The sequence below is a fragment of the Cornus florida genome, unplaced genomic scaffold, assembly GCF_030987335.1.
Source record: "Cornus florida cultivar Cherokee Brave unplaced genomic scaffold, ASM3098733v1 CherokeeBrave_3.0.0_Hap2_Chr11, whole genome shotgun sequence".
NCBI classification, from domain to species: domain Eukaryota; kingdom Viridiplantae; phylum Streptophyta; class Magnoliopsida; order Cornales; family Cornaceae; genus Cornus; species Cornus florida.
In genome coordinates, this window is record NW_026775581.1 from 16,387,121 (window position 1) to 16,414,152 (window position 27,032).

The 27,032-nt window shown below is 36.9% G+C and overlaps 2 protein-coding genes and 1 long non-coding RNA gene across 3 annotated transcripts in view; 1 reads left to right on the forward strand and 2 right to left on the reverse strand.

Moving 5' to 3' along the window:
• LOC132286900 (RNA-dependent RNA polymerase 2) overlaps positions 1 to 25,961 on the forward strand; it is a 32,150-nt gene extending 6,189 nt beyond the window's left edge. The window contains exons 2-4 of the mRNA XM_059789323.1: positions 19,342 to 21,242; positions 24,762 to 24,912; positions 25,011 to 25,961. Of these exons, the coding sequence (XP_059645306.1) occupies positions 19,342 to 21,242; positions 24,762 to 24,912; positions 25,011 to 25,772 (2,814 nt within the window). The 3' untranslated portion in view covers positions 25,773 to 25,961. The remainder of the gene's footprint in view (positions 1 to 19,341; positions 21,243 to 24,761; positions 24,913 to 25,010) is intronic.
• LOC132286418 (L10-interacting MYB domain-containing protein-like) lies at positions 2,206 to 3,795 on the reverse strand. The gene is made up of 2 exons (XM_059788747.1): positions 3,269 to 3,795; positions 2,206 to 3,181 (listed from the first exon to the last, which is right to left on the reverse strand). Exons 1-2 carry the CDS (start codon positions 3,644 to 3,646, stop codon positions 2,981 to 2,983), a joined length of 579 nt encoding a protein of 192 aa, XP_059644730.1. The 5' UTR covers positions 3,647 to 3,795; the 3' UTR covers positions 2,206 to 2,980.
• On the reverse strand, positions 4,099 to 7,006 carry LOC132286419 (uncharacterized). The gene is made up of 3 exons (XR_009472783.1): positions 6,894 to 7,006; positions 6,410 to 6,487; positions 4,099 to 4,823 (listed from the first exon to the last, which is right to left on the reverse strand). It is a non-coding gene; the product is annotated as an uncharacterized LOC132286419 (long non-coding RNA).
• Positions 25,962 to 27,032: the final 1,071 nt, after the last annotated feature.

Below are 27,032 nucleotides of genomic sequence, written 5' to 3' on the forward strand. Positions count from 1 at the left end.
AAGAAGAAAAAAAAATACTACACAGCTCTGATAATAATTTTCGACTCTTGTAAGTTTGCACTGGTGGGAATTTAACTCCAAAATACAGATTCTTGCCTTCTCTTTTGTAAAAAAATGTAAACCCCCACCAAATTATATATATATTAATTTTTGCAATAACTTATTTACAAGTTATTTGCAATAACCTACTTCAAATTTATTATCATTATACCTGTATAGTCCAATTCAATATTAAAAATAAATAATCTCTAGTCACATTTTACTATACTACATGAGAGTCAACATTTGTAAAAAAATTTGCAATAACCTATTTACAAGTTCTTTGCAATAACCTGCTTCAATTTTATTATCATTATACCTGTATAGTCCAACTCAATATTAAAAATAAATAATCTCTAGTCACATTTTATTATACTACATGAGAGTCAACATTTGTGAAAAAAATTTGCAATAACCTATTTACAAGTTCTTTGCAATAACCTGCTTCAATTTTATTATCCTGATACCTGTATAGTCCAACACAACATTAAAATAAAAACAAACTCAATTGAAAGTATAATTGAAATAGAGTGTATAACATTTACAAGTCCTGAAATATTCAACCAACAAATTAAACACGTTTAAGTTGTACATAAAATGTTTGGAACAAAGCATTAACAATACGTAGTTGTCGCTAAAAATTAATAAGAAGTTCATAAAGTGGATAACAATGGCAACGACACATCATCTTCATAACAGCACATGTGGCCTTTAAGAGAGCATCAACACACTTCATATCTGCAATAATAGCATTTAAGTTGAATTATATATCTGCAAAAAATATTTATATTACATATATATATTGCAAGCTCACAATAGCAACAAATATATTACATATAAAAGAAAAAATATACCGTCACCTTCAGAAGGATCAAGAGTGCTGAAGAGAATTCCAAATCTGATCAGCAATAGTATTACGCAATTGATCCATTTCTCGAAGCTGAGCCGAAGGCACATGCTCAACAATCTCATCATCTTCACCATCACTTTGAGGAGGATCATTACCATCAAATATGTCATCAGGCTGATGCTGATTTTTGATAAAATTATGTAATGTGCAACAAGCCATTACAATCAATACTTGTGTTGAAAACTTATAAGGAGGCATTGCCCTCAAAATAGCGAATCTCATCTTCAATGACCCAAAGCATCGCTCAATTATATTTCTCAAAGATGAATGCCTATGATTGAACACTTCCTCCCGACCACGAGGTTGTCTAGTCCTACGGTATTCCTGAAAGTGGTAAGTATGACCTCGAAATGGGGCCAAATAACCAGGCTTATTGGCATACCCTGAGTCCACCAAATAATACTTACCTGCCATGTTTAGAATACATAAAGATATATACAGTATGATAAACTAACCATATATTAAGTGAATTTATAAAAAAATATTACCTGCTGGTGGAGCTGGAAAGTTCATTGCCTCATTTTCAGTACACTCATTTAGGATTCTCGAATCATTAGCTGAGCCTTCCCACCCAGCTAGCACATATGTGAACCTCATGTCAAAGTCACATACAACCATTACATTTTGTGTGGTATAACCCTTTCTACCACGAAATGGAAGTTGTGTTCTTGCTGGCAGAGTTGCAGGAATGTGGGTTCCATCTATAACTCCCACACAATGCCTGAAGTAAGGGTAAAACCTAGAAGACTCTCTAATCTTATTCGGAATCACAGAAAAATTAGGAGGGGTAATGATATGGGTGCCCAACTGACACACTGCATGCAACACAGCATGGAAGTGTCTAGAAATGGTTTCAGTGGAGTGCTGAAATCTCTCTGCTACAACACAATTCCTTTGATTATGAGATAAAGTGAGCAAAAAGATTGCCACTTGTTCATAAACAGTTAAAAATTTAGAATCCTTCAGCCCTATACCTTTCAGGGTACTACACAATATTCTAAAAACTTCAGGGTACATCCTAAAATTTTCATAACATCTTTCTCTATGGCCGTTTAAAATCTCCATAACATATGTTTCCCCTTGTAAAATGGAATCCCTACAACGCCTCTTTTGATAGAAGTTCTGCTCTTCTAAAAGAGCAGCAAATATTAAGACACTCTCATTATCCTCCTCATCGTCAGATAATTGAATTATTCTTCTTATATTGTTCCACACATCCATTGCCCTATTTAAAGATTTAATACATGCAAAGCATTTAAGTTAATAAGCAAATCAATTAAATAATAAACAAAACATTTAAATAATAAAACAAACATTTAAATAATGGTATTAAAGTATTTGAGTACTAACAGGCATCCAAGAAATAAAAGTATTTAAGTTATTATAGCCATCCAAATGTGAGATAATAAAAGTATTTAAGTTATTACAGCAATCCAGATGTGAGATAATAAAAATATTTAAGTTATTACAGTAATCCAAATGTGAGATAATAAAAGTATTTAAGTTATTACAGTTATCCAGATGTGAGATAATAAAAATATTTAAGTTGTTACAGTCATCCAAATGTGAGATAATAAAAGTATTTAAGTTATTACAGTCATCCAAATGTGAGATAGTAATAAGTTAAACGATGACACAAAACACAATCATCCATAAAGAAAAACTCAAACATTCAGTGCCCAACCAATTCTTACATCCTCAGGTGCCGAAAGAAAAAATTTCTGTCACTTCTCAGAATCATGTAATAACTTCGATACCTTAGCGAATTGGGCCATCTCAATTCCAGGTATTTTTTGTAAAAGGAGCATGGAGGCGTCAAACATTTCATAATCTCTATCCTTTTTTGAGGGAGAGAGAACTTCATCATCTCCTTTCTCACATGAAGATACACGAGTAGAAGTAGAAGATGCTTTAGCTGCTTTCTCTATTGCAGCTTCCATTCTCTCAGCTCTCCTCTCAGAATTCTCATTCATGTTTGACAAGAGTGCAGCTATACCAGGAGATAAAGCATCTCTTTTGGCTTTCTTACCTTTACGTAAAGGTGGGGGGACTGACCTCACAACCCTCTTCCTCATCATCGTCATCATTGGGAGTGGGCAAAATGATTGTGGGTGGTGCTGTAGTGGATGGGTGGGCATGCATCCCTCTTGCATATGTGTCCCCAAATATAGTCGACATCTTGTCAAAATGCTTACATCCATACTTTTTATACTTATTTGCATTCGTAACAACCTACAAATTTTGTTACAATATTAACCACATAACCAATAATATACAAGATTTTATTATTTATTTATGACTAATAATTAAATTACTAACCTTGCACAACCTGTCCCATCTCTCTTCCTCAACTATAACCATGCCCGTCTCATGGTTATATCCCACGCCAGTCTCCGATAATAATTTCTTAAACTCAGTATAAATTTTCCTCAAACCATTAAACTTATTCCGAAGTTGGGTTAAACCAAATTTTCTCCCCGTGTGAACATTCATTTGTTTGACTAAATTACTCCAACCACTTTTACTAAATGTTGTGCCACTACGATTATTAGCCTTAACTTCTTCCACCATAATATTCACGAATTTTTCAATGAGTGACTCATCCCATAACAATTTTCCATCGTTCGTAACTTCAGTCACTTCTTCAATTGTGAGAGAATCACCGCATTGTTCCACATTCTCAACATTCATATCCATCTAACATATTAATAACAACACAATAATTAATAACAAAAAAAAAATAATAGTACACATACGTGAGAGGAGAAAGGAAGCACTCTTACTCACAAAATTTCACTAATAATTTTGGGTGAGATTTGTCCAAACTCAAAGGAGTTTCAATGATATTGTAATCTAAACTTAGGGGTGTATGTGAAATTCGCCCTAAAATGTTAGTACTTTGACATTTGAGACAGGTTTGTCATGCATGTCACTGTGGTAAACAAACAAGTAGTATTAAAGAATGATCAATTGATAGGTTAAACCACAGAGGCCTCTGCTTTCTTTGGAGATTGGTATTTCCCAAAATAATATGTTCTTCCAAACTACAAGGAATTATATAAATTATGTGTGTTGCACTCAACCATTTTATGAAATATAGGTCAAACAAAAGAATGAAATTGACATTTCAAAGAACCTCTTTGTAATAGAAGAAAAGTAACTTTGTCCAAGTCAAAAACAAGTCTGTTATTCTACCACAGACACTATTACCCACAATATAATCATTTGTACATGTTAAAATTTGTATGTAAAGGTTAAGGAGTACAAGTCTGTTCAAACTCTTTTCCTTCATTGCATGGGAATCAATTGGATGTTTCTAAGGAACAAGACACCTTTTATACATTTGCTAGAAAGAGCTTAAGATTTTAGGTTTTACTTAGTTCCTAGGAAACATACATATAGTTAATATGGCATAAGTGCTGGAAAGCCCTACGAGAAGTTCACACATTTAATAAAGAATACTGAATCAAAATATAAAAAATAAAAAACAAGAAGAGAAAGGAGAAATTGGTGATAAATATTACAATATTAGGTATTTTACTAAAGGGAAATATGGTCATTTCATTGTAATAGCAATTGTATATATATACACATACGTGAGAGGAGAAGGGAAGCACTCTTACTCACAAAATTTCACTAATAATTGTGTTTTCTTATTCTAGAAATCATAAATTCAATAAGAGTAAAAGATACAGATATTCTTCTGAACTTATGCATGTATATTTAAAAGTATGGGAAATGACATAATGATAAAGACTGAACCAGAAAAGGTGGGTGTGCATAAGAAGCTTACCTCTTTTTGGTGCTGTGAATCTAATGAGAAGAAAAGCTACCAACTCAACAAGAGATATCAAACTCTAGTTCAGTAAAGCAGCTGCAAGAAGGAAGGGTGGAAGAGGTAAAAACAATTATTATTCCAGTTAAAAAGAATGATAAAAATGTAACTAAATATTTAAATATATATCTATAATGCATTGATTATGTTTAATGTTTCAACATGCTACTGCTTATCATAAACATGAATTAGGCATAATCATAGTGACAAAAAAATAAAACAGAATGACTTTGAGAGCCTAACTACAAATAGCCACTAAAGAAAGAATTGCAGTAACAATCTCCGGTGACATGCGTAGGGGAAAAGGACAAAAAAATTCATATTTTAACTACTTTATAGCCACGTTAGAGACACAATACTTTCATGTCAAACACCTAAATGAAACGCCAATTTCCAATTAATTTGCTTCAGGGTCAACATGTGAGAAACCTTAAGTTATCCCAACAATAGATTCCTAAGTCTCTTGGTATATCCATTGTCGTACATATAATATTTAACATTTGCTCTTGTCCATTACAGAGCACGATCTGAATCAACTAGTGTGGATGCTAACTGGACTAATTTCTATTCCCCACAATTAATATCCATCGTCTTGCCTTTTTCTCCTTCCTCAGTTTATATAGTTTCAAAGTTTGCTTTGGTACTCCTCCCCTCATCTAGAAAACCTGTTTCACTTTGGCAGTTAAAAGGATTTTCGAAAGGATATATATTCAATACCATTGGTTTTATTTATTCTCCTTTCCATCAGATCACTTAACTGAAATTACATAATAATTCCCCTCTCAACAGAAAAGATATTCAGGATTCAGAATTGAAAAGGTAGGACAATAAAACCAGACAAGATCACAGTCATGTTTACAACCTTGTATTCATAAACACTTAGAGTTGATTAATGTTTTGTTCCCGTTTTCAATTAGTACCAGTAAAAGTATCATCATGATTCGATTTGAATCCATGATTAAAATATGGTGGTGGGGGGTGGAAGTTAGCTTCTATAACAAGTAGATACGAGTGACATGAGCTAACCAGTATTTATGCTAAAATAGGGAACAAATTATCCTTAGATGCCTCTTAATCTTGCTCCTAGATTTACTGTGGTCTGATTAATATATTGAGGACTTCCATTGTAGTTACATAACAATAGGCATTCTATATTTAAAAGGATAAGCCAGACTATGAAATTAAACAACCAAGCCAAATTGGAGAGAGGAAAAAAAAAAGTTTGAACAGAAAAACAAAGTTCACAACAGTCATTTATACAAATATGTATTTACTCTCTTCTTCTACGACCAATTATGCAAAAATCTCAATAACCATTTTTTTTTTAATAGCCCAAACGGACTACCATACACATCAGAGAATCTCTTATTGTTTTCTAGCCTAAATCTTTAAATGTATCATTTGCATTCCACGTCTAATTGTTCCTTTTTCTATTTTTGGAATCTTTAGTTGAAGTGTTGGCGTCTCATGCACAAGTAGAACCTAACACTCTTGACTGGCATTTTAATGATTTAAAACATTTGTTGCATATGCTTATATAAGGTATTCAAGATTAAAGACAGTACATAACATATGAATTCATATTCATATATAAGAAAAAGTTCAACACTTAGAAATTAAATTACCAGAAGGGGCTTTGCCCTCAGAGATTGAAGTGGACTTGAGTTGGTCTGAGACTTTATCAGCTTCCTTTGAATTTGCCTCTGAAACATGAATAGAAAAACAAAGTATACAAATTATTTTATATATCAAGATATATATATATATATATATATATATATATATATATATATATGAATAATTGTGTCAGATTTACGATTAGGGTTTAGGAGGTTGTGGATGACCTTTGGGAAGATCAGGGTAAAGGTCGGGACATTCAAAATCTGGTCGAAACTCACAGTACTCTACAGGTAAACAGCACATCCCGCAGTACAAGAAGCGGGCTGGTTGGGGTTTCTCCGTCATTTCAATTCTCTCTCTATATATATCTATATATCTGTTTTTCTATCTAGATCGAAGCCCTTCTTTCTCTCTCTTTCTCTATATATATATATCTAATAATCGTTATCGGCAAGAGTATTGAAGAAAAAAATGGGGAAGAACGCATACCTTGCCTTGCAGAGGCAGATCTCGGGCTACTGCTCTTACAGTCAATATCGCGTTTTCATCGCCTCCCAAATCGCCGTCTAGGGTTTCAAAGGAGAGAGATTATAGTCGGGCCAAATGTTGCAAACTTTTACTTCCTCCGCTACAATTTTCATTGTAACTTACTTCCTCCGCTACAGTGGTTTTGTTGGGCCAACAGTATTGAAACAACAAAAAACACCATTTTGGTGTTTCACTTTTGGGCCTAAATTTTGAAAATATTTTAGCACTGTTTAAATCAAAACAATAGCTACCAAACATGTTTTTGGGCCTGAAATGAAGTCCTGTAACAAAAACACCAAAACAAAACAGCTACCAAACGGGCCCTTAGCATCTGAAATGTTGCTAAAGGTTTCTCGGTGCTATTTGTGACTTATTTGGGTTACCGGTTTGTTCGGCAGTAGTGTTTTTCGCCTTTGCCGTGTCTCCGACAGTTTTTATTAACTTGTTTGGGCCGCCGGTGTGTTCGGTAGCATTGTCCTCGCCTTTGCCGTGTCTCCGACAATTTTTTGTTCACTTATTTGGGTTGTCGCTGTGTTCGGTAGCATTGTTCTTTGTCTTCTCTCTTTATCATTCACACTTGTTGCTCGTCATCTCAATGGCAAGTTGGGCATTCATGCTCCAACTTGAGGGGGAGTATTGAAGATTTAATGGAGAAATCAGTGGGGGAAAATCTTTCAGTAATTGATGTTGTTTCCTATTATTGAAGATTTGATATTACAGAGGAATCAGTGGAGAAAAATCCTCCTTGTTTCCTATTTTCTATCTCTTTCCATTCTTATAATTTCTTCTCCTATATAAAGGAGCTTCCACCATTGTATTGTATATGATTTGAGAGAATATTATAAAAGTGATGTAGCCCTTTGGACTCTTTGTGCCGTGGATGTAGGCCTTAGTGGCTGAACCACGTAATATCTGTGTGTTCAACTCGTTCAGTTTCTTCGCTTCCGTTTTATGCTTTTCAACAGATATAAATCAACCTTCCTCCGTAACCCATGTCTTTCGCTACCGAATTTCTATAACCACTTGCCTAGGAGCACTCTGTTGTTGAAAGGGGCCAATCTCTTAATCCCAAGACCGCCCAACTTAAAGTGCAGACCTGCTCCCACAGGATAAGATGAAATTTAAACTCCTCCCCCCGGCCGCCCCAGAAGTTCTGTTGAAGCATCTCAAGTCTTCCAACAATAGAGGAGGGGATCTGGAAAAGCGAAAGAAAATAAGGTGGAAGACTGGATAATGTGCTCTTCACCAAAGTAACATTTCCTCCCTTCGAAAGATATTGCTTTTCCCACTTAGCCAATTTTCTCTCGAAACGCTCTATCACCGGGTCCCAACTTCCCACCCTCCTTGACGAATCACCCAACGGCAAGCCCAAGTAAGAAATAGGGAAGGAGCTCATCTCACACCTTAAAACTGCCGCAAGAGAAGCCACCTCCTGAACCTCCTTTACAGGAACAAGCACGCTCTTGCTCTCGTTGACTTTTAAACTTGAGACTGCCTGAAAGTAGACCAGGACACATCTCAAATATCTCAATTGGGACACATTTGCCTCACAAAAAACTAGAGTGTCATTCGCGAAAAGCAGGTGAGAGATCTCCAACTGCTGAACTGAATCTAGACCAATCCTGAAGCCCCTGATAAATCCCAAATCCACAGCCCTTTTCATCAACCTTCTAATAGCCTCCATAACAATAATGAACAGGAATGGGGAGAATGGGTCCCCTTGCCTCAAACCACGAGAACTGCCAAAAAAAATCCGGATGGAGACCCATTCACCAACACAGAAAATCTGACAGAGGAAATGCACGCGTTGATCCATCTTCCGTCTCTCTCCGAAACCATCCTTTTTAATAGATAAAACAAAAAATTCCAACAAACATGATCATAGCCTTTCTCAATATCAAGCTTACACAGAATTCCAGGAACGTTACTGAGCCTATAATCCACACATTCATTGGTAATGAGAACGGAATCCAGGATCTATCAGCTCCAAATGAACGCATTTTGAGATTCAGAGTTGACTCCGTCTAGAAACTCCTCAATCTTAACGCGAGGACTTTTGCGATAAGCTTATAGATACACCCATTCAGACTTATTGGTCTAAAGTCTTGAACGTCAGAAGCACCGCCCTTCTTAGGAATTAGAGCAATAAAAGATGCATTCAGTGACTTTTCGAACCTCCCATTAGAATGGAACTCATGAAAAGTGCCCATAACCTCCTGTCTAACCACCTTCCAGCTCTCCAATAAAAACCTCATTGTGAAACCATCCAGACCTAAAGCTTTGTTTAAACATATGTATGAAGGGGAATGGTCTGAGGAGACATTGTTGATTCTTCCATCTACATGTTTTAAACATGTATATAAAGGGAAATGGTCTGAGGAGACATGATCGGTTGTTTGTGGTCTGAGGAGACATGATCGGTTGTTTATGGTCTGAGGAGACATTGTTAATTGTTTATGGTATGAGGAGACATTGTTAATTGTTTATGGCTTGAGGAGACATTTTTGATTTGTTGATCGGCACTTCATTGAAGAGAAAATCATCACTAGTTAGATTTGCACTATATTTATCACAATCTCTCAGACATTCTTACAAAGGGCGTTATCAAGATTGTATTTGAGAATGCATTGTTCAAGTTGGGCGTTTCAGATATCCATGCACCAACTTGAGGGGGAGTGTTAGTAGATATGATAGCTACGATTTATTGGGCGTTTTAGATATCCATGCACATGAGGGGGAGTGTTAGTAGATATGATGGCCACGATTTATGGAAAGATTTATCATATTAGCAGATATTTGATTATACCATAGAACATGCCATAGAATATGCTATAATTTGATTTAATTTCATTTCTTGTAATATGAGCATGTGCTCTTTTTATCTATAAATAATAGAGCTGTGAATGAGTAATTTATCTCATTCAAGCCTTTACACAATTCTCTCATTTTTCTTCTATATTATACTTCTACTGTTATTATTGAAGACTTGCGAAAAGAATATAGTCATATGTTTCATTGGAGTTCTTAAAGCGATGGGGTAGAGATGGGAAGAACACCAATGAATAGGGAAAAAGGGTTTGGTTTAGGGCTCAAGTTTGTGTGCTGATGAACTTCAATTGTATGTGTACTTTACCTTTATAATTCTTATATAATTTTAGTGAATTCTCTTCCACCTATAGGTGTAGTTAGAATTTCACTGAATCATGTTAAATATTATATCTCGTGTGATTGTAATATACACACACACACACACACACACACATATATATATGTAAATTGGCACCTTTGATTGTTATTGTCCGTTGGTGAGGGATGTGGGGCCATGCTTCTCACTATTTTCGGTGTTGAGCTTGATTGTTATTGTCCAGTGGCTTAGCAAGTTAGAGAATGGTGGCCTTTGTGGAGGGAAAGGAACAGGAGATCTTTAGATGGGGAGAAGACTACTATCCCTGAATTGAATTTTTTTTATTTTGAGTTCTTTGTTTTTTTGGGTTAAAAGGTAGAACTGTAAATCAATGGGGCATCTTATGTTAGACTTTAAGATATAATCAAATCAAGAGTAAGTGATAAAGAAGAAGAAAAAGAGAGGAAAACGGATGAGAGAAAAAGAAAGAGATGGGGAAAGTGAGAGAGAATGAAAGAATACTTTCATCCTTCCACCACATTCTATTTATAATAACAAGTTTAAGAAATTTCACATAAGCTCCAACATTATTTAAGTAATAACAAATAAGCCCCTGACAATACTCCCCCTTAAGCTGGTGTAAAGATATCTATCATGCCCAGCTTGACTAACATATTTTGTAAGCAAGTCTTGCTCACACCCTTAGTCAAAACATCAGCAACCTGATCATGTCTGTTGACATATGGAGTACAAATCAGCCCAAGACGAAGCTTTTCCTTGATGAAATGTCGATCGACTTCAATGTGCTTTGTCCTGTCATGTTGAACTGGATTGTGGGCAATGCTAATAGCAGCCTTGTTGTCACAATACAACTTCATTGACTCGCGAATAGGATAACCCAACTCACCCAACATCGTACGTAGCCATAACAACTCACAAACTCCATGTGCCATGGATCTGAATTCAGCCTCTGTGCTAGATCTAGCTACTACAGACTGTTTCTTGCTTTGCCATGAAACTAGATTACCTCCAACAAATGTGCAATATCCTGAAGTAGATTGTTGATACAGACCTTACCCAATCAGCATCAGTATAGGCTTCAACATGCAAGTGGCCATGACTGCCAAACATTATCCCCTTACCAGGTGAACCCTTGCGGTAGCGAAGAACATGATGAGCTACCTCAAGGTGAAATGTACGTGGAGCATGCATAAACTGACAGCGTAAGCAACATCGGGGATCGTGAGAGATAAGTAAATCAGTCTCCCAACCAATTGCTAAAATCTTCCCACATCATCTAATGGGTCTCCATCTACATCATCAAGCCTATGGCTCTACTCAATAGGAATATCAATAGGTCTAGCTCTAAGCCTGCCTGTTTCAGCCAACAAATCCAACACATACTTCCATTGACAAATGAACATCCCTTTCTTCGATTGCACACCTCGATGTCAAGAAAGTATCTCAATGATCCGAGGCCTTTAACCTCAAACTCTGTCCCTAAGAATGACTTCATTTGACGAATCTCTTCTGGATCATTTAAAGTGATAAAAATATCATCAACATATACAATAAGGGCAGTGGTGCAGCCTTGGTGCTTCTTGATGGAGAGAGTATGATCTGCCTGACTCTATGTATACCCTACTCTTTTCACAGCTGTGCTGAACCTCTTAAACCAAGCACGTGGCGACTGCTTTAACCCATACAAGGCTTTATTTGGCTTGTACACTAAATTCTGACCATTGGCAAGCTTAAACCCTGGTGGCATAGTCATATACACCTCTTCCTTCAAGTCACCATGAAGGAAAGCATTCTTTACATTCAACTGATGTAAGGGCCAATTCAAATTAGCTGCCAAAGAAAGAAGAATACGTATAGAGTTCATCTTGGCAATTGAAGCAAATGTTTCCAGATAATTAATTCCATAGGTCCGAGTGAAGCCCATACTTTATTGTGTATACCCATTTGCAACCTACTGGTTTCTTACCCCTAGGTAATGGAACAATATCCCAAGTACCATTCTTCTCAAGGGTCTTCATTTCTTCAAGCATGGCTTTCTTCTATGAGTTTGACTGAGAGCATCTGAACACTAAAAGGAATAGGTACGGAGGAGATACACGAAGTGAAAGCACGATATATTGGAGATAAGGCATCATAGGATACAAACTGAGATATGGGGTATTTGTACAACTACGAACACCCTTACGATAGGCAATAGGGACATCAAGATCAACAGGAATGCTATTGGGGAAAGAATCAGGAGTATCAATGTCAACTAAGGAATTACTTGGATCGAGGGAGACCTCTTGGCCCTGGGGTGAGTCAATGACTTATTTTGCCCTCCTAGTGTAGACAATTGGTTGCTTTTCCTGTTGCAAATCATTAGTGTTAGGAGGACTAGATATAGGCACCTTAGTAAGAAGCTCCCCCTGAATGGGAACATGCAAAGGAAGGGGGCATTCTCTCTGAATGGACAACGGATTCTCTACCTATATAGTAATCTCCGCTTGTAGAGAATCCCGAGCAGTGGAAAAAGAAGGAACAGACTCAAAGAATGTAACATCCATGGAGACAAAATGATGATGAGTGGTAGGGTTATAACACCGATACCCTTTCTGAGTGGCGGAGTATCCAAGGAAGACACATCGGATTGCCTTAGGGTCCATTTTGTCCTTGCGATGATGAATGTGAATATAACAAACACAGCCAAACACTGTAGGAGGGACAGTAAACAAGGCAGTGTCATGGTGTAAGACAGAGAAGGGGGATTAATAGCCAAGAACATTAGAAGGTATCCGATTGATAAGGTATGTAGCTGTTAAGGTTGCATCAGCCCAATAACTTTTAGGCGCTCCCATCCCAATTATAAGAGAACGGGTCACCTTCGTAATATGATGGTGTTTTCTTTCACTCACCGTTCTATTGTGGTGTATCGACACGAGAGGTTTGATTGACAATCCCGTTATCAGCAAAAAATGAGGCAAGACCACCATGCATAAACTCTCCTCCATTATCAGATCGAATGATTTTGAGGGGACAACCAAATTGAGTACATACCATCCTACGAAAGGTTTTAAAAATGGAATGAACTTCATCTTTGATTTTTGTTGTAAAGCATAATACGGAAGCGAAGGGAAATTAAACGAGTAGAATACACAGATATTACGTGGTTCAGCCACTAGGGCCTACATCCACGGTACAAAGAGTCCAAAGGGCTACATCACTTTTATAATACTCTCTCAATTCATATACAATACAATGGTGGAAGCTCCTTTATATAGGAGAAGAAATTATGAGAATGGAAAGAATTAGAAAATAGGAAACAAGGAGGATTTTTCTCCACTGATTCCTTTAGTAACACCAAATCTTCAATAATAGGAAACAACATCAATTGCTGAAAGATTTTTCTCCACTGATTCCTCCATTAAATCTTCAATACTCCCCCTCAAGTTGGAGCATGAATGGCCAACTTGCCATTGAGATGACGAGTAACAACATGTGTGAGTGATGAAGAGAGATGAGGGATGGCAAAGAACAATGCTACTGAACACACCGGCAGCACAAACAAGTCAAAACAAAAATTGCTGGAGACATGGTAAAGGCGAAGATAATGCTACCGAACACATCGGCAGCCCAAACAAGTCAAATAAAAATTGCCGGAGATACGGCAAAGGCGAAGACAATGCTACCGAACAAACCGACAGCCCAAACAAATCAATACAAACTGCCGGAGACACGGCAAAGGCGAAGAATAGTACTACCGAACACACCGGCAGTCCAAGCAAGTCACAAATAGCACCAAGAAACCTTTAACAACATTTCTGATGCTAAGGGAATACCCCAAAATAGGGGTCCGAACCTAGGAAGAGAAATTAGGCTCTGATACCATGTTGTAAAGTATAAAACGGAAGCGAAGGGAAATTAAACAAGTAGAACGCACAGATATTATGTGGTTCAGCTACTAGGGCCTATATCCACGGTACAAAGAGCCCAAAGGGCTACATCACTTTTATAATACTCTCTCAATTCATATACAATATAATGGTGGAAGCTCCATTATATAGGAGAAGAAATTATGAGAATGGAAAGAATTAGAAAATAGGAAACTAGGAGGATTTTTCTCTACTGATTCCTCTAGTAACACCAAATCTTCAATAGTTTTCATAAGATAAAGCCAAGTATATCGACTAGAGTCATCAACAAACACAACAAAGCAACGAAAACCAAGTAACGAAGTAGTACATTCAGGACCCCACACATCAGAATGAATAAGCTTCAAATGAGCTATACTTTTATTAATACTAGTAGGATAAGAAGCACGACATTGTTTGGCAAGAATGCATGTTTCACAATTCAACTCAAAAGATTCAACAGAAGCAAACTGGGGAAGCACATGCTTCAAAACAGGAAGAGGTAAATGACCTAGTCTATTATGCCATCACATTAACAGATCTTTATTTATATTACTATTCCTAACACTAGATTGATTTGCAACATGATAAGAAATTGGCCTCGTGTTCAGCAAATACAAGCCATTGTCCTCACGTCCACTTCCAATCGTCTTCCCCGTGTCCGAGTCTTGAAACACACAATGATGGAAAAAAGGTTACACTACAATTCAAGCCTTTTGTAATATGACTGATAGAAAGGAGGTTGTTGGTAAACTTTGGGACATGAAGAACAGAGGATAAGGTAAGATTAGGAAAGACAGAAACAGTGCCCTTCCCCGCAATGGAGGTGAAGGTGCCATCAACCACTCTAACCTTATCCTTACCAGAATATAAACTGTACGAAGAAAAATCAGATGCTATACTAATAATGTGATCAGTGGCTCTTGAATCAATAATCCAGGTTGGCCCACCAGATAATGTGGAAACCTGATGTGCCGAATGAGAGGTACCTGTCTGAGCGAAGTTAGAGGTGGAAATGGAGGAATGTTGTGCTAGTAGATGTCGGGGAGCATCAAGTTCAGCCCCGGACAAAGAACTCGGTGGCCCTGAGGAGGCATGACCAGTAGAAGAAGTCTTAAGCTCTGCAGTATGTGCCGTAGATAACCCCCTAAATGGACCAGGGCCTAGCATTCGCATGAGCAGGAGTTGGAGTAGGGTGATCGTGTAGATTACATCATGTTTCCTAGTGTGGCGTGTACGTCCACAGTGATCACACCTCAACTTGGTCTTGTCATCCTGCTTCCCTCCTTTTAGAGGATTGGGATTGTTCCATTGTTGTGTGGCAAGAGCAGACCTCTTAGACAATGGTACTTCTGGCTCAGGCTTAGTGTATACAAGTGCAGACATAGCCTTCATTCTACTCTCCTCAGCTTGGATATACGAAAACACATCTCTAACAGAAGTAGGGGCTGGATACCTGCCTAACACTTGTACCCTAGCATGCTCATATTTCGGATGCAGACTACCCAAGAACTTATAGATTCGATTCCTTTCTACCCTAGCATGAAATGCTTTAACATCAGCTGCACATATAGGTATGTAGTCTTGGTAATGATCTAACTCCCCATTTACCACGTAGAGTGTGGTAATATGTAGCAAGAGTTTGGTCTTCCTGCTCGAATCTTGAAATCTGTTGTTGGAGTTCATACAGATTTGCAAAATTACCAACCGAGGAATATGTCTCTTCCACAGTCGTCCATAGCTCTTTAGTTATTTTCACAAACAGAAACCCCTTTGCTGATCTGTGACTGCATTGACTACAACAACCACGTCATAACTAGTGCATTATTTGCACTCCACTCTGCAATTCCTTTGATATGGTCGATCATCCTACAACCAGTCATATGCATACGAGCAAATTGAGCCCACTCCATATAGTTTTTCTCATCCAGCCTAATAGTCGTAATACAAAGGCCTGGATGGTGATCACTACTACCTCCGAATACTGGAGTCAGACTAGGAGAAGACCCAGCTTCTTTTGAAGTCACCTCTCAGGCAGACATTTTATCTAGCAATTTTTGGGTATACAATCTTCAGAAACAAAAGCAGCAACAAAATACGTAGAGAACCACCTCTCTACACACAGACTTCAATTTGAAAGATTACCGTCTTCTAAGATGCATAAAAAAGCGACCACACAGTCACCACACAAACCCTAGAAAGCAACAAAGTAGACCATACCAAAATCGCGAACGACGAAGAAAAAACCGCTATTGCAGAACCTTGCGAACACAAAAAAAAAACACCAATTGAGACTGCAATAGATAAAAACACAGGTCCAAAATTTTTTTTAACCCCGAGCAGGGGCGCGCTGCCCCCTGCGACCTGTAGCCAACTCACCGCGGAGTTGGATGCATGGTACACGTGGATGTGATTAACACTACTTCCTTGCAAACAAATCCCATCTTGGAATTTCTTCAAAACTCTTCACACCCACTAGGGTTTACATAAACTTGCCCTAGGGTTTCAACTACACACCTAGAGCTTTTCAAACCATGCTCTGATACCATATTGACTTTTAAGATATAATCAAATCAAGAGTAAGTGATAAAGAAGAAGAAAAAAAAGAAGAGAAGAAAGCGGATGAGAGAAAAAGAGAGCAATGGGGAAAGAGAGAAGGAATGAAAGAATACTTTCATCCTTCCACCACATTCTATTTATAATAACAAGTTTCAGAAATTGCACATAAGCCCCAAATTATATAAGTAATAACAAATAAGCCCCTGACAACATCGTATTGGTTTTGTTGATAGCGTGAGGTTGTAGGATATATGGTTGGTAGTTGTCTATGGGTTTCTTTTGTATACTCTCAGGCGCTCTTCCCGCTTGAGCTGTTTTAATAAAATTACTAATAAGTTTGATTGTTACCATCGTTATTAATGGCTTTAGTTCTAATAACTAGTAAGCTGTGGCTTACCCTTACTTAAAAAAAAAAATCTTGTAGGTTGTGGCTAGGTCATTATTACATTTTCCTTTATAATTGCACTCTCTTCTAAGTGAAAGAGAAGCCACATTCGAAAGGAAAATTACCCAGTACCAATTTATGTCAATTAATGTTGGCTGAGTTTCCAATTAAAAACTTAAATAAAAATTCTGACCTTGTTGGTAGTTGTCAAAAACATGTTAAAGAGAATTTGTGTTCATTTGAAAATGGATGAGTCACTGGATGTTAGAGCATCATTAGTAAAGGCTCAAGGCCCATAAAAGCTCCAAGGTATCCTGGAGTGCCATGCCCTAGATATTAATTTTTCAGAATAAGGGAATTTTTTAGCATTTAATTCAATGGATTAGCTAAATCGATATACACTATCTTTCTTTTTTTTTTCAATTAAATCAATATACGTTCGGAACAATTCAAAATTTGTAACACAACTGATCAAATGTTGTTAAAAATGGAAATTTTGACACATTAACGTAGAGGGGTCAAATAAATCAATGCACATAGATCTTTTTATATGCATGTGCATTAACTAAACCAAATCCTATAAAAAAGGTGTAATAATAGAAAAAATAATTTTGTAGATTTTGAACTTATGTTCTATTATCATAAAAATTCAGAATCAAGAACTTGACGCAATTAGTGTAAGTGGTCAACCATAAGTTCGTGAATTTTGTCAGATGCACCATAAAATTAGACAATATGTTCCTTCGAATATGACCATAATGTGATGTAGAGCATGAAAATTAATGGTCATTTGAGAGAGGATTAAACAATTAATGGTCATGTAAATATGAATGACTGAAGAAGCATGACATGTAATAGGTTGAGGCACTTGGCTGAGCCTTCGGGAGCCTAGGGCATTTTTGGAGCCTACTTGCACCTTTGGTGACTATTTATTAGAGTAGAATTGGATGAAGATATTTGAAGTGCCTTGTATTTTTAACATGAAGGAATTTAAATCGAATTTTTTTTGTTAAGTTGTGCCTATAGAAAAGTCCTTGATTTGCGAGGTTCTTTTTTGGATAAAAATTTATATAAGGTACTCTGTCATAAACACAATAAGAAAATAAGATTTTTATTTAAGAAAATGAAAAAACTCTCATTCATGCTCCTTTAAGAAAATTGGAGTCAACCATTGCCCATACTCAAACATGTTCGCACTCCATGGTAGAGCTTATTTATTTCCACGCCAACAAAGAATTGGGGTTTTGGTTTAAGATGAAAATTGTCGAATATTTCAAATGAATATAATTGCTTTAGCACCTATCAATAAAATGTTATTGCTTTAGCATAGAGTTAAGAGAAGAGGGGGAATAAAATGTAATGGCGTGGTTCGTAATCATGTCATATAGTCATGTGACTTGATCTTTATTTTTCGTACTTAACCGTATCATTTATGTACAAAGATCTAGCGGAATTTAATTATTTTATTTACTATTTAAAGAAGGGAAAAGATAACACTTGTATAAAATAAAATAAGGAAGGGAAACGCTAACCTCCCACATTCATGGAGAGTATTAGAGTGGCCCCACAATTGTATAACCAAAACTATCCCTACTATTTTACTCTTAACAAAATTAATTAGGCGGTTGGATATATAATTTTAGAATATTCAACCAAATTAATTATGGGAAGGCTTCAATTACCAACAGGCCTGTGGCCTAGCGGTACCAAGCCCCTACTTTCCAAAGGGAGGTCAAGAGTTTGAACCTCAGTGGAGGTATGTATGTGTGAGTACCAATTAGGGAAAAAAAGGCTTCAATTGCATCGATAAGTTAGAAAAAGAGAAAAATATTAATCTAATAAGTGAAGGTTGGAGGTTAGCTTATCCCTTTAAATAATACAAATGCATAGAGTGGCTGCCATCTATGTCGCCACGACCTCATGCGACATGGACACTTGATATTGAGATGACACGCCCTCAATGTTGAGAGATGGCTGCATATCAGGTGGCAGATGGTGGATAATAATAGAAATGAAACCACCAAGGATTGTAGCCTAGTGGTACTTCATCACCTTTCATAGTAGAAGGCTGAGGGTTCAAGTCCCCATAGGGACAAAGTGGGTGTGCGAATTCAAATAGGAAAAAAGAAGATAATAATAGAAATGAAGTCAACAAAGAAGATATTACCCTGCAATGGAATTATTATTTTTTATAGCCTATGAACTTTTTTTTATAAGTAAAGATGTATTAAAAAGCATTCAAAAGGGGGAATGCATCCCTCAGAAACGACACTTTATTATCTATGAACTTACCAACTAACATTTTATCTACTCTTCATTTTCATTGGTTTCTGGGCTTGTGAATGTTATGACTATATGTTTTAAGCTGATTTTTCCAATGAAAAAATAATAATAATCTTACTTTAAGCTGTGTTTTTTTTTTTTCCTCAGCTCAAGCATGCGCCAAAGATATACAAGAAAATTTCTGGACCTAATGTTGCCTTGAAGTTCAGCACTGATCGATACCATATCTGCAAGGAAGATTTTGAGTTTCTTTGGGTCCGCACAACAGATTTTTCCAGGATTAGGTCGATTGGACGATCATCTTCACTCTGTTTGGAAATTGCTGAAGGATTTTCTGCTTTAGATATTTTCACTAGTTTTCCATATGATAAGAAAGATCTAAAAGATCTAACTCTAGAAGAATTGGAAGAATTTTGTTCTGCATCTGAGCTGGTTCCATTAGTAACATGCCGATCAGATTCTAATTTAGCATATGAGATCCTTTTCCAGCTCAATTCCCTTGTTCACACACACAAAATTAGCCTTGCTGCAGTGGATGATCTGGTTGACATCCTTAGCAGTTCAGATGTGGACACTGCGATGTTGGTTCTTCAGAAAATGCACAAGTTGGAGTCTACTTGTTATGAGCCAGTGTCGTTTGTTAAAACCCGATTGCATATCCTAGGGAACAGTGGCATGAATATTTCTTCGTTATCACACAGCAGGTTAACAAATCATAATATAATGAGTTGTCATCGAGTCCTAATTACACCTTCAAAGATTTACTGCTTGGGTCCGGAACTTGAATCCTCCAATTATGTTGTTAAGAATTTTGCTTCATATGCTTCAGATTTTTTAAGAGTTACTTTTGTTGAAGAAGATTGGAGCAAGCTTCCTCCAAATGCCGTTTCTACTAGTATTCAGCAAGGTATCTTTTCAAAGCCTTACAGAACCCAAATATATCATCGAATTTTGTCTATTCTTCAAGAGGGGATTGTGATCGGAACCAAAAGGTTTCAATTTTTGGCTTTCTCAGCTAGTCAACTGCGTTCAAATGCTGTGTGGATGTTTGCTTCGAATGAGAATGTGAAAGTAGAAGATATTAGAGATTGGATGGGCTGCTTCAACAAGATCCGCAGTGTGTCAAAATGTGCTGCAAGGATGGGTCAATTATTTAGTTCTTCTACGCAAACTCTGGAAGTTCCTCCAAAGGAAGTTGAGGTTATTCCTGACATTGAGGTTACCTCTGATGGTGTTGGTTATTGTTTCTCTGATGGTATTGGAAAGATTTCCCTCTCTTTTGCTAGGCAAGTTGCTCAAAAGTGTGGATTGAGCCATACTCCTTCAGCGTTTCAGATTCGATATGGTGGTTATAAAGGTGTCATAGCTGTGGATCGTAATTCTTTCCGAAAGCTATCTTTACGAAGTAGTATGCTTAAATTTGAATCGAAAAACAGGATGCTTAACGTCACTAAGTGGAGTGAATCCATGCCTTGCTACTTGAACCGGGAGATTGTTTCACTTTTGTCTACCTTGGGAGTGGAGGATAAAGTTTTTGAGACAATGCAAGATGAACAACTTCGTCTTCTGGACAGAATCCTGACAAGTAGGGAGGCGGCATTGAATGTCTTGGACAGTGTGAATGAGAGTTATATTAAAAGCATTTTAGTAAAGATGTTGCTTCAAGGTTATGAGCCGAATATGGAACCTTACCTCTCTATGATGCTTCAAGCACATCGTGACAGCCAATTGACTGATCTAAGAAGCAGATGCAGGATATTTGTCCCCAAGGGCAGGATCCTAATTGGATGCTTGGATGAAACAGGCATTTTAAACTATGGCCAAGTTTATGTCCGAGTAACCATGACTAAAGCGGAGCTACAATGTGGGGAGCAGGGTTTTTTCAGGAAGGTGGATGAAACCACGTCTATACTGATGGGGAAGGTGGTTGTGTCCAAAAACCCTTGTCTTCACCCAGGAGATGTTAGAGTTCTGGAGGCTGTCTATGAGGTGGTGTTAGAGGAGAAGAATTTGGTGGATTGTATTGTCTTCCCTCAGAAAGGGAAAAGGTACTGAGCTCCTCTAAAGTATATCTTTACCACATATCGTAGTTAGAAATTATGTATTTACTCAATATGCCAATTTCTAAATAGGATCCAATTTCTTTAACTGATAGATCCCACAAATAGCATCTCCTTTTACCGAAACTAAATTTATTTGATATGAAGTTACTTTCTTATTTCACTACATTATCAGAAGGTTTCCAGCTGAGTAAAAATCATTTGAATCAAATTATTTTTGGTAGATGAATATTAGTTCACCAAATGATTAATAAAAGGTTTTGTTGAGTTTTTTTTTTTTAAGCAAGTAAAGATATATAAAAAGGCACTCAAAAGAGGAGCGCATCTCACATACAACTGCACAACGACAAAGGAACCACTATAGCCTCAAACTATCCACAAAAAACATGATATCCTCCACAGATTGACAATATTGCCCATTAACCCAAAAAGTAAGAACTAAGTATAAAGAATCTAAAACCCCAAATAGGAGTCTGCTCCCTTTTGAAGGACGTCCCATTCCTCTCGTGCCAATTATCCCACCATAGGCACAATGAGGCAACCCTTCAAGCATCTCGAGCTGTCTTATTCACTATACACCCTCTCCAAGCTTCGAGCAAGTTCCTCGTAGATAACGCGTGACCCAACTAATACTGAACAAGGCAAGGAGCAAATCTCATTCTTCCATAGTTACTGAATGATGCAAGAGGAGTTAACAATGATCCAGCGTCTTCTCCACATCGATCATCATTATCTTTCCCCAAGGATGCCGCCCATCTAAAAAAAGCCTCCTCCAACGGGGCTTTTGGAGGTGCAAAATAGCCTTCTAGTGGAATGGACTCACTTGCACATCTAATAACCCCCTTTAGAAAAAGTGGACCTTGAATCTCCTATGGGAGGAAGCCGCCCATACCCATTCATCCGTCCCCTCTCCATTTATCTGTTGACTATACAACATATCTAAAAGGATTCGGTTACATTCCCAGCGGGTTTGGGCTCGTGGAAACTTATACGTAGAGGTTGGGATGAATTTTCTAAAAGGATTCGGTTTAAGGTTCAAAGTGGAAGAAATGTCAGATTTTGGGAAGACATATGGTGTGGGGATTTGGCTTTGGCCCGTAGGTTCCTGCTTATGTACCGAATTTCTGTGAATAGAGATGTTTTAGTTGCTGATTATTATCGTCTTGATAATGGTAGGGTGATTTGGGATTTACGGTTTCGTAGACAGTTCCATGATTGGGAACTAGTGGAGGTTACAGGTCTTTTGGCTTTCATTTATAGCCAGATGGTGGTTGGGTTGGGCATGGATGAGATGGTGTGGGTGGGTGCCTCGAGAGGGGTGTTCGAGGTCAAGTCCTTCGTTTTTTAGTATGGTGGAGCTTCTTGGCCTTGTTTTTCCTTGGAAAGCTATTTGGAGGACGAAAGCACCACTGAAGGTAGCTTTTTTTTTGTGGACAGCTGCTTTGGGAAGCATCCTCACTATTGATAATCTATCTTATAAGAAGAAGTCAAGTTGTGGTAAACATGTGCTACACGTGTAAGAAGACTGGGGAATCTGTCAACCATCTTCTTATTCATTGCTCGGTGGCAACGGATGTTTGGACCATGTTTTTGGTTGCTTTTGGTATTCCATGGGTGTTCTCAGATTTTACGGTTGACTTGCTTGAGACTTGGAGAGGGTGTACAGTGGAGAGCCGAGTCAGAGATGCTTGGAGGGCCACTTCCTTGTGTATATGGTGGGGTTTGTGGTGAGAGAAAAATAGGAGATACTTTTGAGGGTGTGGAGTCTCCTATTTGGGCTATTAAGTATAGTATACTTTCTTCTTTATTCTTTTGGGTGAATGGGCGGGATTGTACATTAATGGTAGTCTTTTGGATTTTGTTGATAGCTTGAAACTTTAGTTCTTGGATGGCAGCTGTTTGGTTTGGGAGCGCTGCCCGTTTCAACGTATTTTTAAAGTCTTTTCATTATCTATGAAAAAAAGACTATACAACATATCTAAAGATGAACAAAGTCCTCCACCTCCTAATTTTTAAAATGCCTCCCGAACTGAATATCCCAAACCTATGAAGTACGGACACGAATACGGGACACGGGTATGACACGACACGGATACGGCGACACGGCAAATTTCAAAAAAATAGGACACGGACACGGCGGGGATACGCTTATAAAATTATATATATATATATATATATATATATATATATATATATATTCAAAATATAATTACTAGAATCTTGTACAGATAAATAAAATAATAACAAAGAACAGAATCAATTTCAATAATTTCATCTCCGTTATAAGAAAAATATAGACAAGACAAAACATAAAATAAATGAAAAATAAAGTTGATCCAAATTCCAAACGAAGATGTGCAGAAGAGACATAGCTATAATGAACTAAATATGTATATGAATAAACATATATACTTTTAGTCTTTCACAAAGTTTTGTTCATGTAACTTAAATATATATATATATATATATATATATATCTTGTTCATGAAGAGAGATAATTGAAGAAGAGGAGAGACTGAGAGGAGTGAGAGAAAATAAATTGTCTCACAGAAGTGTCGGACCGTGTGTCCGAGCCTCGGACACGCGTGTCCAATAAAAAATAATATTTGGACACTTTACAGAAGTGTCGGACACGTGTCCGAGCCTCGGACATGGGTGTCGGTGTCAAAAAAGTATCTGACACGGGTATGGGGTCCCTGGGAGGAGTGTCCGTGCTTCATAGTCCCAAACTAATCTTCCGCTATCAAGGTGGTAGCAATCAGTCACTGTAGAGAACGTGTTCGAAGCAATCCAAAAGAGATTTGGATAAACACCCGCCAATAGACGCCCTCCACACTAATCATCCATCCGATACCGAATGTGACGCTCACTACTTACTCTCTTGATATGAGTGGTCTTGAAATCTCACTCATTTTGAAAGGGGATCTAGTTGGATATCGGTTAAGAATTTTAACCTTTTCTTCTTGATAAAAACCTGCTTTATTGTTTTTAACTTTGTTGTACCCAAGAAATTGGGATAAAACCCTGTCATATTCAGTTTTTGTTATTCATAATAGTAATATTAGCATCGGTATATTATAAGGGAATTTGAGGAGATAAAATATTTAGAAATGATGTCTTTAGTATGTCCAACATGTTTGTATTTAATGCCTTCCAGTGAGTAATATTTCCAGTACTCTTGGCAACAACATGCTTTGTTGGTCATGAGTTCTACTTTTCCGTACCGGAAGGAGTATTTCTTTGTCTGTAGTTCTCTATTCAATCTTTTTCATGTTTAAAGAAATTCCGAATGGTTTCATTTACTTATTGAATCTTTTAAGTCGTATCCAATTAAGCAAGACAATATAGGATGGGAGGACTTTGAATATATAATTTTTAATTTTAATTTTAATTTATTTTTGCTCTATCCTTTTTTCTTTTTTCTCATTCTTGGTTGTTTTTTGTTCGGACACAGCTTTAGAGATAGGCATTTAAGAACTTGTACATAGAATAACATTGCATCTACAGGCCTCATCCAAATGAATGCTCCGGTGGTGATCTTGATGGTGATATATACTTTATAAGCTGGGATGAAAATATGATCCCATGCCAAACTGTGACCCCCATGGACTACACTGGGCGAAGACCGCGTATTATGGATCACGATGTGACTTTAGAGGTAATAATTTTGAACTGATCTCCTGTCGTTCATGGAAATGAAATGAGTGGTCTTGAAATCTTACTCTCTCTTAATCCCCATGGCACGGATATTTGCAGGAAATTCATAAATTTTTTGTTGATTACATGATTAATGATACGCTTGGCGCCATCTCTACTGCACATTTGGTACATGCAGACAATGAACCAGATAAAGCTCTTAGTCCAAAATGTCTTCAATTGGCTACCCTTCACTCCATGGCTGTTGACTTTGCAAAGACTGGAGCACCAGCTGAGATGCCTAGGTTTTTGAAACCAAAGGTTTTTCCGGATTTCATGGAGAGGGGTGACAATGTAACATACACCTCTCAGGGGGTACTGGGTAAGCTCTATCGTGCCACCTTCGAAACAACAGTGAACCAACAGTCAAACGTTGTTTGGTCAGAGAAGGTCGCACAAGATGCTTACGATCATGATCTTGAAGTTGATGGTTTTGAAGCCTTCATTACAATTGCAGAGAGCCACAAAAAGATGTATTTGGATAAGATCAGCACTTTGATGAATTATTACGAGGCAGAGAGTGAAGATGAGATATTGACAGGTAATCTGCGGAAAAGGTCGACGTATTTGCAACGTGATAATCGGAGATATTTTGAGACGAAGGATCGGATTTTGGTGTCTATCAAGAACCTGCACAAGGAGGCTAAAGGGTGGTTTGACAGCAGCTGCACGGTGAATGAGCAACAGAAGATGGCATCTGCATGGTATCATGTGTCCTATTTTCCATCATATTATGAAGAAAGCATTAACTGCTTGGGCTTTCCATGGATTGTTGGTCATATTTTGCTAAATATCAAGTCTGCTAGAAGCAGACAATTCTGAGTTTAAATACCTTGTATAAAAGTGAGATAGGGCCTGTTTGGTATGCATTTTGTTTTTGATGTTTTGGTTTTTGTCATGTATTGTAGCAATGAACAGTGGAAAAAAAGTGTTTGGTAAAAAATATTTTCTTTTGCACAATGTCAAAATGTTTCGTGAATAGTGGTGAAAAATCTAGACACTAATTTGGTATTTTTACTTGTTTCAGAATGTACTGTAGCAATGAATAGTATATTATTATTTTTTGAATAACTCTTAAATGACATTTTTCAAAAATATATTTTTCGAACTAGCAAATTTTTTTACCAAATAAGTGTTTCATATTTTTGTTTCTAAAAATTTTGCAAGAAATGGACGTTACCAAACATATTTCGGATTACTATTCAAAATACTGTAACAAATGTTTTGTTTTGTTTTGGGTTAAAATAAAATGTTAAAAACAAAACGCGAACCAAGCATAAGCTTAATATGTGAATTAAGTATGGTTTGGCTTTAGCTTTGATTTTTAATTAAATGTAATACATTAGAGGGCTAAAATCATAAAACACTCATATTGTTTTCCAATTCGTCATATCACGCCCTTCAACTAAGGAAACTATCATATTACTTTCTTGATGTTTTAAAAAGTGTATCATATCACCTCATCCCCTGTTGGTTTTTCGTGTAAAAATAATGGGATCGTATCATGTGACAATCACATGCAATAGGTGCATAAATTTTCTGACTAAAATAACCTTGTAATTTGTAATGACAAATTTGCCCTTCTCACACTTTAAAATCAAGAATTTGTTTAATAAAATATTACCTTAATATAGTATCAAGGGCATTATCGTCATTTCGCAGCAATTTAATGGTTCGTCACGAAAGGGCCTAAATTTATTCTGTATAATCTTATCACTATAGATAGATAGACAGACTTGTAAATAGATCAGATTCGGATTTAAATCAGATTAGTCAGATATGGGTTGAATAAAAAAATCCGATAACCCAATTAAAATTCGAATTCGATAACCCATTAACTTAACAAATCAAATATGAATTATGCTATCCTATCCAAATAAAATTATATATATAATAATATATTATATTATATATATACCAATACTCGTATTAAATTTGTATTAGAGGTAATCAAAAAAATAATAATACTACAATAATCATAATGTTATATGTACGATAGCGTGATCTTCTTACTCACATAATATTAAATCTTCTTATGTACATACTAATAATTTTATAATATTTATTCATTAAAAAATTAAG